A 12,195-nucleotide genomic window follows, 5' to 3' on the forward strand; every position below is an offset into this window, starting at 1 on the left:
GAATTAAAACACCGCGAGACCAATAGTCAAGTCTTTCAATCATGGCCAGAAAAGCATCATTTGGCCCATTATGGCCTCGCCTCAAAAGCCAAACGGCTTTATTTCCAATTTTATCTTTAATTTCATTTTTGTCACAATAACTTTATGACTTTATTAACAAATATACCTGTTTTGTAGGTTGTCGAGATTGAAGATGAATTAAATCAGGATTACGTGTCATTAGTTTAGCCTGTCACGATACCGTCAACATCATCAGCCAAACGGCTATGCTATCACTTTACTCCATACTTTATCAATTATTTTATCATTCACTTTACCTACTTTAACCGCTTTACCCTGAACTTTACAGGAATCAACGTTAGGTCTCCGAAGACAACCGGAGGCATCATTTGGCTATTCAAACTCTTCCGCATTAGCCAAACGGCTACACCATCACTTTATTTTACCAATTACTTTATCATTTACTTTACCAACTTTAACGACTTTATCCTTAACTTTACAGGGATTATCATTAAGTCTCCGAAGACAACCGGGGGCATCATTCGGCTATACAACCTCATATGCATAAGCCAGACAGCTACACTATGACTTTACTCTCTACTTTATCATTCACTTTACCAACTTTAACGACTTTACCCTGAACTTTACAAGAATTATCATTAAGTCTCCGAAGACAACCAGAAACATCATCCACTTTACGACTTTATCCCGGACTTTACGGGAAACTTCATCAAGTCTCCGAAGACAACCGGAGATATCATATGGCTATACAGCCTCATTTTCATAAGCCAAACGGCTGAACTCTTACTTCACTTTTTACTTCATCAATTACCTTATCATTCGCTTTAATAATTTTACCTTAATTTCACAGATATCATCGAGTCCCCGAAACAACCGGAGATATCGTTTGGCTGCACGACCTCATCAGCATATCATCAAGTCCCCGAAAACAACCGGAGACATCACATGACTACACAGCTTCACCTGCATAAGCCAGACGGCTATACACTTACTTTACTCTCTACTTTATTACTTTACATTATCATCCACTTTACCTATTTTAACGACTCTACCTTAAATTCCACAGACATCATTTATCATCGAGTCCCAGAAGACAGCCGGAGGCCTCATTGTTATCATTAAAGTCTCCAAACACAACGGGAGATATTGTTACATCTTCAGCATAAATATGACGCATTCATTCAAGTTCCTGAAGACAGCCAAAGAAAACATTTGGCCACACTGCCTCATTATAAGCCACACGGCTTCATCCTCACTTTCACACTCATATTTACTATCACTTTACACTCTTTATAAATTTTACACTTCCAACCTTACCCCAGACTTTATAATTTTTTACATGAATTTCAGTTTTGATAGAAAGTACAATCTACAGAGATACAGCGCAACGTGAAACTTTATCTTACGCAATGAACTGGGGCAAACATGCTGAAGAGGACTATCAAACTCACAAGAAAAGGTCATGGATATACTCTCGAACTCAATTCCGCCTACGTCCACAAACACGTGATACGTAGGTTAATTTTTCTTTTATATCCACCGATAAAACTCTAATCAATCAACTTTTTTCACAATCTTGTATCCTTTTCTATATCCCAGTCTCACCATAATTCAACACTGGGGCAAAAAGCTTAGCGTCCATATCGACCCGCTTCTTTCAAACTGCATACAGCACCCGAGATATAGGCAACTCGAAACGGGTTCGGCCATAATTCCTTCTGCCCCCACAATATTTTCCACCAGTTTTCCTAACCCATATTTTCTCAAGTTCTTCCGAGTTCATATTTGTTGGTCGGAACAAAATTGGCTATTACGTCAACTTCTTCGCCCGAAAACTCTTACATTGTCTCCGGTCGAAGAGGGGCATCTGTTAACACCCAATTTTGTCCCTCCTTTATTCCAATTTATTTCCCTGGGCTTATAAAATTATTAACGAACTAAATACTTCACTTTCACTACTATTTTTATTTTTCACTACTATTAATATCGTTACTTTCATTTTCACTATCAACATTACTAGCATTACTTTATCACAAATTTCAAAATGGTTCGTCATCATTTTTATTTTCGGATTTTGGACTCGTTAAATTAATTATAAATCAACACTTTATTAAATCCTTACTTTCTATATATTAATTACTATTAATTGTACTAGTTATTAAGTTAGAAGCCCCAAAAAATAATTTAAATAAAGAAGGAAGGCCATGATATTTCAACCAAATCATGGCCCAAACGGAGCAGCCCACAACAACTTACCCGACCAGCCCATATTTTCCCATTACCAGTCCATTTAACAATTAGCACATACTCTAATTAATTCAGCTCACCATTACCACATTTACCCGACCAGCCCATTTGTTTTCAACTCAGCAGCCCACTTGTTTAAACCCGGAGCAGCCCACACCCGTTTTTACCCGACCCGGCCCATTTTAATTAAATCCCTAAATCTCTATCTTCAACAAAAGAGAAGCCGCACAGTTTCTTTCCTCTCTTTTCCTCACCTCTTTCCTTTTACAACAAAGATTCACTTTTCCTCAGCCATGGTAGACTCTCACCATGCTACTTTCGTGCAACACTCCTCTCTCCCTTCACCATTTTGGGCTACAATACACTCTCCCCTTAGTCGTGCACAGTCATACCTCTCCATTTCCAGCGAAAATGCAGTCTCTCTTTCACCATCACAGATCTTTGCCTATCCATTTTTGTGCAACGCTCCTCTCTCTTTCCCGTTCCTTTCTCCTCTTTCCTCTTCCAAACAAGAAACCAATTTTGTTTCAACCGGGGCATATTTTGCCTTGCCTTGTATGTTACACACGATCTGGTCAAACACAAACGGCCAAAACAACTTTCGAAATCTGAAAAGAAGATCAACTTTAAAGATTTGATTCGGATTTCAAACGGATCACTAGAAATCCCGCTCAATTTCGAACCCAAAAACCCTACAAATCATCCTATAAATACATCTTGAAAAGTCTCAAGAAAGGGGACTGATTTTCTCACGACACTCAATATTTTCCTATTTTTCGTTATTACTCTAAATCTGGATTTGTTCGAATTCCGTTCTGTTAGAGTTCGATCAGCCGCCTCAAATCCCACTTGAAATACTTATACTTTCAATCACTATATCCGGATATACCCATTTGAAATATTAAGCAGTTTTACTCTACTGTTACTTTAAGATAGAGTGTAGATCGGAGACCTTGACGTCCCCAATTCACTACACCAACAGAAGGTAAACAACCCTTCTTTAACTGTTTAATTTCAGTTTTTAGTAATTTGGTAAGTGTTTTTGTTGTTCACCCGTGTCCGTCGTTTCAATCAGCTCAGTTCGTTTATGTGTGCTCTGTTGTTAGATAATCTGGTCTTAATTAGTAGCTTGAAAGGATTCGTGTATATTGTGTGTTTAGCTGATTGTAGTTTAATGGTCGATAACATAGTTGCCGACTACTTGCTGTTCTGGTTCACACTTTAGTTAAGTGGTGGTATTAGGATTTTTCTTTTGGTGTCATTGTTAGAAGATCAGCATATCTGTTGTGATTTATTTATCAATTAGCAAAGAAAGTGATAAGATGTTAGTTTTCATAATACGTTGATTAAAGGACCAGATTTGGCTCAAATGTTATTGTTCAAAGTCACGTAGGTTTGTTAGCGATCTGTGTTCGATTACTGTTTATTCACGTTTATGTTGATGCACAACGCTGTCGTGATGCTTTAAATGTTTCATATAAGTTTAATGATTACACAATGCCATAACTGCCTGAGATTAAGGCCTATAAGAGATAAATCTAGTTTGATATGGGATATATATGCACATTTATAGTGATATTATATGGTCTTAGTAGCCTTTTATCTAGTTATTGTCGTTAGTGAATCTACTTAAACTGTGATGTAGTATGTCTAATTAAAGTGTGTTTAAACCTGAGTCTTAAGTCCAAATTTTGCACTGTGAGTATATTGCTCAAACCAGCCTGCATACTTCGTTTACAAGAATTTATTTTTTTAAATAACTCTGCTGTACCTGCTTGACAGAGGTTGTTTATGTGATGCATAACTGAACTTCGTCTGGTATATCGTTCCCCTGTTCTTTCATTTGGCTGCTTGTCTGATATTTGGACCTTACTGCCTATTTCATCTGTTTTTTATAAGACATTAGTTACGGTTGAAGCTTTGTTTTGGACTGGATATTTCTTTGAATTTACATTATACATGTCACCGATCTGTCCCATTTCACTGATCTGTCCCTTCTTTGAATTTACATTATACATGTCTAGCCCTATTCATTGATTATGTACTAATTATTTTCCCTTCCTTTTTATGCATGATCATCTCGCATACGAGTCAAAGGGACTCGTCATCTCCCGCATTCGGTGTTGGGAAAAGCCCAACGAAATCTCTTCGAGTCATTCCCATCAGCCCAATCTGCAGCAATATGTGACAAAAGGTCTACTGGGTCGAAGCCCACACGGCAAAATATAAGATGGCAACTTTAAAATGGGCCGATTCCATTTAAACATATGTGTTTTCCGTTACTTTATTTTTGCACATCTATCTGCTTGCTTTTCACTTTATTTGCATTGGAATGATTTGATCTCTAATTATGTGTGTTCTGTTAGAAAAATTAGCAACACAAAGAAGAATAAGAGTCCCTTTGTTCTTTGTCATCACTCTTTAGTACTAAAAGATATATCTGAAATGAAGAATCAACAAACAAAAAGTATGTTTACCGAATTCATATGTTTACCGAACTCATATGTTTACCGAAAATATGCTTACCGAAGATATAGCAATACAAAAAATATGTTTACAAACAAAGAACCAACACCAAATTCACATACATTACTACCTTTGAAATTTCATTCTGCCCTTTTGAAACTCCACAATACATTTTAGTCACGGCCTTTAACTTTTAAACACTAATTCCCATTCTTAGTTTAAATCAACTACCTTATAGGTTAATACTTATATTTTACACTTTTACTAGTCTAATTAATTCACCTAAGTCCGGTCGGTTAACCATTGTTAATGGATCTTAGAGGATGCCTAATACCTTCCCTCTAGATTAGTTGAACCCTTACCTAGAATCTTAAGTTTCGTTGACATTAAAACAGAGTTAACTTTAATAAACTTTAGGTGTCCTAATTCACCATAAATAATTAGGTGACGACTCCTTGACTTTAATTAATCCCGGAATTATCGGGATGTTATAAACTAATTTTGACTCCGGTTAAAATAGGGTATAACAGTGACACTTCAACACATTTATTCAATATAAACACATAGAGGACAAGACATTAATGTAAACTTAACTACTACTTGAAGAGGATTTTCTTCAAATTCAACAGCTAATTGATTTGATAATACTTTGTAATTAATGATATTATATCAAATTAGTCACACATTCTTATTAATGGTGTCTGAACCATCTATAAAGCTAGCCACTTTTGAGTTCCCAATATCCTTGCTTACACTATTTCCACAGCCAAAACTAGCTTCTTGTTGTTGGATCACTAGGACAGAACTTTTTATCCCTTTTCCTGATGAAGCCAACAGATTAGTCACTGGCCCCAATTCTGAATTATTGTGCTCATTTAATTGTTGCTCAAACAGTTTTGCCATTATGCCTTGTGGGAACTTACTTTTATTCCCCACTATCATCAGCTCAAATTCTTCACTCATTCCCATTGTCAACACTTCATTCACCAAATTATTATTTGCTTCTTTCTCAGCATATATAGTTTGTTTACCCCACCTCATCTTGAATTCTGAAATAGTCATATCATCCAAGGTCCTGTTTGAATGAATGAGAGAACACATTACACGACAATTTAGATACTTTTGCTTTTTGATGTGTCGATCGAGGAGGGGGAAGATGGGCAGAGTTAAAGAGGCGGAATCAGAATCTGAAGCTTATATGTGAGGTCGGGATTCTAGCTTATTTAAATTACTAGGTTTTAAATTAATAATTTATACATAAAGCTACTAAGTTTAGCTGAACCCATAACTTGTATGCTAGCTCTGGCCACTGTAGAGCTATATCTCAACTACATAATTTGATAATTACAAGTAACAATTTATAATTAGTGAGATTATTTCCTGCTTCATAATAAGTGAAATTAAAATTTTGAATAATAAGATATTTTACCTGTTATAACAGGTTAAAATACATTGATAGTGTATAAAATACTTACATTCATCAGCATGTATTAATTAAACTTTTTTAGTAATGCACAAAAAACAAGATTTAAGTTAAATAATGACAGTATAATTTTTTTTTTCTTTACAGTAGCTATTAGTGTAGTTTCACTTGTGATAGCATGTTAATTATTATTGGTGGATCCAAAGTGTAACCTACGGGGTCATGGGAACCCAATAACTTTTGTTGATCATATCCTGTATGCGTAATAAAATATCCACTAATTGTTTATATATAGTTGATAGTGCCCTCAATTATTATTGAAAATTAACTTAAGATTGTTGTAGATTCCTATAAACTTCAAATTCGGACTTCGGATCTATATAGTTACTATTTTGACCATGTTACCAATTGAGTAACACTTATCACATGAAGATTTACTTGTAATAGATTATAAGTACGGTACCGCGATCATAACTTGATTGTGTAAACGACTTTTAAAACGTTAGTGCAATAGAAGTTATAAATTCAAAAGACAAATGCATATAGATGGATTAATTTTACCTTTCAGCTTCATCAAAATCACTCTCATGACGGATGAATCTTACTAAGGTAATCCTGACAGCAGGATGCTCAACCATTCTACTACCAAATTCCAAAGCCTTACGACAATCAGGTCCTCCAAAAAACACAAGCAACTTAAATCTGACCTAAGTTCGGCAAGTATTCAAGCAAGAACAGGGAAGGCAGTGATTGAAAGTGAAACAACAATGAACAAGAAAAACTCTCCATATCCAACACTATCAATCCCTTTGATTACTTTTCTTAAAAGAAAAGCAACTCCAATGCTTAAGAGAAAGGGCAATGAAATATTCCTGCAAATGCTATTCCAGCAGCTTTTTTTCCACTTCTAAGAGTGGCGTTTAAGTCCAACTCAAGGCCAACGAAGAATAAGAAAAATAAGAGGCCTATGCTTGCTACACATTCAAGAATTGGAGTACTCCATGATGGAAAAATCCAATGTGTGAAAGCTTTGTTCCTCCGAAATGATGACGGTCCAAGCATAATCCCTGCCTGAAAATACATAATAGAAACATTTCCTTTTAGAAAGTTTAATTGTAATAATAAGGTTCATTGAAATTTTTGGTGCAATAGATGCTATCACCCATACAATCATACTCAAATTCATGGAATTGTTTGATCTTAAAGGGAATCTTCTATAATTTTGCACGTGGTGAGTTATTTCTTGGTTAAGAGTTAATTTGTTTATGATTGAAGTTTTTAGAGTTTAGAGCTTTATAAGTGTGATGTAATATGAACATTTAACTCAAAATGTTAAGGCAATGGGTGGTGTAACCCAAAACGTTCTTACACGAACAATTAGGGACAACTCTATGTAACCTTCTCTTGTACCGCCTCCTGAATGTATAACCAAAGACAGATATTTAAACTTGATGGGTTCTACCTTTCAAATTTTGTTGAACTTAATTATCCTACTTTTAAGAATATGAGTTCAAAATGAAATATTTGTTAAATTTTAGTGCCTTTACACATATATCCATGCTCCACGTACGCAGCTACACGGTGAGCAAAAAGCAAAATATCCGTTCACCTTTTATTAAAGAATACCGTGTGTGCACTGCAAACAGTGAAATGCGCCTATATTTTGAGGATTCTCTTAAGTGAAAATCCCACAAAAAAGTAAAGAAAGAAAGAAAGAATCCGTGCTCCACGTTAACAATACTTGGTTTGGTCAAACATGTAGCTATAATAAGCGACGTATGTCACTGCGTGGAACTCGATTTTAAGGTTTGTACATAGATATGATGTTTTTGCTTTTGCCCTTTTTTCCGAAGTTGAGAGATGCATAGTAGACTCACACAGGCTAATATGTGGTCCTAGAACAATATTAGTTGTTCGATATATACAAGCTGATCAATTAAGAGACAGTGAGAAGCTCAAACAGCTAATATGTATATGAAGTGAGAAAGTGATTGTGAAAACGAACTCATCAAATCCATTGTGAAGCCCGTGTTCACAATCGACAGGGGACAATTGTGAAGTCCGGCCGGTTGCACAACTCATGAGGGACTAGCGTAGCATTCTTGAACAGGGCAGATCTACTTGGGGGCAGGGTGTTCACCCGAACACCCTCGGCAAAAAATTACAGTGTATATATAGGGTAAATTTTCTATGTTTATGTGCATATATTAACTTTTGAACACCCTCGGTAAAAAATTACAGTGTATATTTAGTTTTTTTTTTCTTTTTTCAAACATCCTGAATGAAAATTCTGGATCCACCACTGTTCTTGAATAATGTAGTTATGTAATCATGCATGCAAGGATTTTGTCCTTGCCACTTTTGATATATCAAAGTATCATTGGACTAGCTTATATCAACCTACCACCTCTATATAAAATAAAATAAATATACTCACTACAAGAAAACATGAAATTAGCGACGGATAAAATTTCGTAGCTAAACAGCAAAATTTCATGCTAATTTCATTTAGCTACGAATTAGCGACGAATTATAAGAAAAATCTAATTAGCGAAGAGCTAATTAGCGACGGATTAGCTAGGAATTACCAACAAATGCCGTAGCTAATTCCATGTTCTCTTGTAGTGACCGGCAGTGCACAGAACTTACAAGGATCTCATCCACAACATTAGGTTGGCGAAGGGGCTTGAGGAGGAAAGCAAGCAAGCGACTGAGGAACACAACTGGGATGGTTTGAATAATTAACAATGGGAAAGCATAGTGCAAAGTACTCGGAAAGCATAGTGCAAAGTACTCTCTCCTTGCCATACTCCATCTGATGATGTTTTTATAGAAGTTCGATTAAAACCGATTATTAATTATGGGAACTTATTCTTCAAAAATAACCTTATTGAACTATAACCCACAATGGGTATCTTTCTAAGTTCAAGCTTTTGGTTATTGAAACTAAAGGTTATTGCTGGGGTATATATAGTGGAGAAAAGGCCTATTCAGCCTTATAGCATCGGATTCATCTGAACTCAGTACTATAAACGCGAAATATAAATTTATGTATAAAAATTAAAGGTCTAAATTGATAAATTTTAAAAATATAATAAGTTAAATGATAAAACTTAAAGATTGAATTCATAGAATTTAAATCTTGGATCCGTCCTCAGCGGAGAGCACAACTTTTCATCCAAATTAATTGATCTCGATCGACAATGGGAGAAGAATCTAATTATTATTTCCATTGGGTGAGTTGTTTGTACAGTGCAATATACTGATATACTTAGTGATATATCATTGTCACATGAGTTATAATCAATAATTGTATCACTTCTCTTAACGAATTACAGAATATTTATGCAATCTTATTAGTTCTACGTTATTTTATGCAATTGCGCTGTACTAAAACGGAATATTAATTTAGTGGTATATAATTGTTACACGTGTTGTAAATAGTTTCTAATTTCATTCCGTTTTCCTTAATTAACGACATGCATAATATTTATTAAGTTTTATTTTATAAGAAATATAGTATTATTCTGAAGAGTATATATAGCAATTGTAATTACATTAAGAACCTTACTTTGACATTGAATTAACTGAATATATCTAATACAAACGTAACAATTTTTGAATCACCTTTTTTTCTTCTCTTGGCCTATCTTCAAAATTTAGCAAATTACAATAACAGTAAAGAATATAGAAAACTAAACAATTCAACCAGAATGAAGTTTTTTTATTACAGAAACCCATCTTACAACATTTCACTATTTGAAGCTGATTTTTCAAGTTATGTTATTATATGTTCTCTGTAACGACATTTCATTATAACAGTCAAAAACTATCGAAACAAATGACATCGTTATAAAGAGGTTAGACTATATTACGATTTAGGCGGAACAGACTTTTGCTGCTCTACGAGGAGAACATTTGAGTGCAAACCTCACTTACACAGAATCTCAAATCAAGATAGCATCAAACAACAAACATATCCATTAGGCATATAAATCATTCGCCTCATCTTTTTCTTGCATGTTCTCTGTTTTTAGATTCGGATTAATGTGAAAATACGTACAAAAGAACAAACATATTGGGAAGTACTATTTACTTTTGTCAATTTCATGTTTGGGTCTAACATTAGGCTTGTTCAATTTATAACTGAATCTTTGGACTGAAAATTTGCAAATTTCAGCCCAAAAGTCTTAATTTGTGAATTGGCAAGCCTAATTTCAGATCCCGAAGGTCTGAAGTTGGAATTATTTTTTCAAACTTCAAATTGAAAGACTGAAAATTGGAACTTTATACTTGTAATTTTCAACTTTACATGCAAAGTTGTTTTTCGTGTACAGTAAGTTTGTTTTTCGTGGTATGATGTGTTTGGAATAGTCGTGATAAATAAAAAAATAAAAAGCTTTTGCTAGCACGATTCAGTAATTAAAGTTAATAGATTGAAAAGATAATTTCGATTTGAATAAATTGAACTGTGATTTATTCTTTAGCTCAAGCTGTCGTACCTTTCAGCCCAAGCAAAAAAAACTAAACGAGTTATGACCTCACACATTTGTTTGATTCCGATCCGTTTAAATGTAATTTAATTTGCCTATTGACACCCAATTGCGTTGTTCACCCCCATCAAAAACCAAGTTCGGGACCAAAATGAGGTCCTTTCTTTTTCCTTCTAAACATGCTTGGAATATATGTAGTCTACCTCGGTTTATAACCAGTATAGCATATAAAGGGAAAATCGCAGTATTAGTCCCTGAGTTATTGCCTAATTCTGGTTTTGATTCTTGTGTTAATGGGCTAAACACATTTAACCTTTAATTAAATAAAGTGTGTAATTTTAGTCCTTTAACCTAATTCGGTGTCGACACCATTAACTTTTTATTATGTGATTATCCCCTTCAATGGAAATAACTTACGTAATTGTGAAAGAGATGCAGTGTACCAGTTAAAAGTCTCAGAGTTTACGCTTCATAAATTCCTTATTGTTAACTTGACTATGGCAATATAATCAGTCAGGTCAAAGAATAAGGAAAAATTGTAATGCGCGAATAACTTTTTGTGCCAAGTTCCACTTGGCAGTAGCTTAATTAATTACAACATTTTTAAAACAAGACTAGTTTACTAGCAGTGCATATTATGTGATTTTATTTACAATATGCAACATTGACTTTCTTTCATTTAGTACTACTAGGTATACAACAACAACAACCCAATGCAATCCCACATCGTGGGGTCTGGGGAGGGTAGAGTGTATGCAGACCTTACTCCTACCAAGGTAGGACGACTGTTTCCGAAAGACCCTCGGCTCAATAAAATCATAAAAAGAAGTCAGATAAAAGGTTAAAAGATTCGGATAAGAGATTCAAAGCGATATGGAAATGGAATAATGCAAGCGACACAGATAACACAAGAAATTATATTGCAATAATGCGACTACTAATAAGAACGGATAACAAGACTATCTACTAGCCTTCTACCCCAATTTGGGTCCTCCAAACCCTCCTATCTAAGGTCATGTCCTCGGTAAGCTGTAGTTGCGCCATGTCGTGTCTAATTACCTCTCCCCAATACTTCTTCGGCCTACCCCTACCTCGTCTGAAACCATCCATGGCCAACCTCTCACACCTCCGCACTAGGGCATCTGTGTCTCTCCTCTTCACATGCCCAAACCATCTCAATCTCGCTTCTCGCATCTTGTCTTCCACCGAGGCCACCCCTACCTTATCCCGAATATCCTCATTCCTAATCCTGTCCCTCCTGGTGTGGCCACACATCCATCTCAACATTCTCATCTCGGCAACTTTCATCTTTTGAACGTGAGAGATCTTAACTGGCCAACACTCCGCCTCATACAGCATAGTCGGTATAACCACCACTTTGTAGAACTTGCCCTTATGTTTTGGTGGCACCTTCTTGTCACATAGCACTCCGGAAGCAAGCCTTCATTTCATCCACCCTGCCCCAATATGATGTGTGACATCATCGTCAATCTCCCCGCTGCCTTGCACAATAGACCCAAGATACTTGAAACTACTTTTCTTCTG

The 12,195-nt window shown here is 35.4% G+C and overlaps 1 protein-coding gene across 2 annotated transcripts; it reads right to left on the minus strand.

Moving 5' to 3' along the window:
- Nucleotides 1–2,177: 2,177 nt before the first annotated feature.
- LOC132630292 (cation/H(+) antiporter 20-like) lies at nucleotides 2,178–9,081 on the minus strand. 2 transcript variants are annotated; one of them, XM_060345876.1, is made up of 3 exons: nucleotides 8,807–9,081; nucleotides 6,719–7,228; nucleotides 2,178–5,809 (listed from the first exon to the last, which is right to left on the minus strand). In XM_060345876.1, the coding sequence occupies exons 2-3, from the start codon at nucleotides 6,793–6,795 to the stop codon at nucleotides 5,413–5,415; spliced, it is 474 nt and encodes a 157-aa protein (XP_060201859.1). In that variant the 5' UTR covers nucleotides 6,796–7,228; nucleotides 8,807–9,081; the 3' UTR covers nucleotides 2,178–5,412. The 2 variants fall into 2 exon arrangements, with proteins under 2 accessions (XP_060201859.1, XP_060201858.1); XM_060345875.1 differs by having other exon boundaries at nucleotides 8,746–9,081.
- Nucleotides 9,082–12,195: the final 3,114 nt, after the last annotated feature.

Source organism: Lycium barbarum, chromosome 3 (genome assembly GCF_019175385.1).
Source record: "Lycium barbarum isolate Lr01 chromosome 3, ASM1917538v2, whole genome shotgun sequence".
Classification (NCBI taxonomy): Eukaryota; Viridiplantae; Streptophyta; class Magnoliopsida; order Solanales; family Solanaceae; genus Lycium; species Lycium barbarum.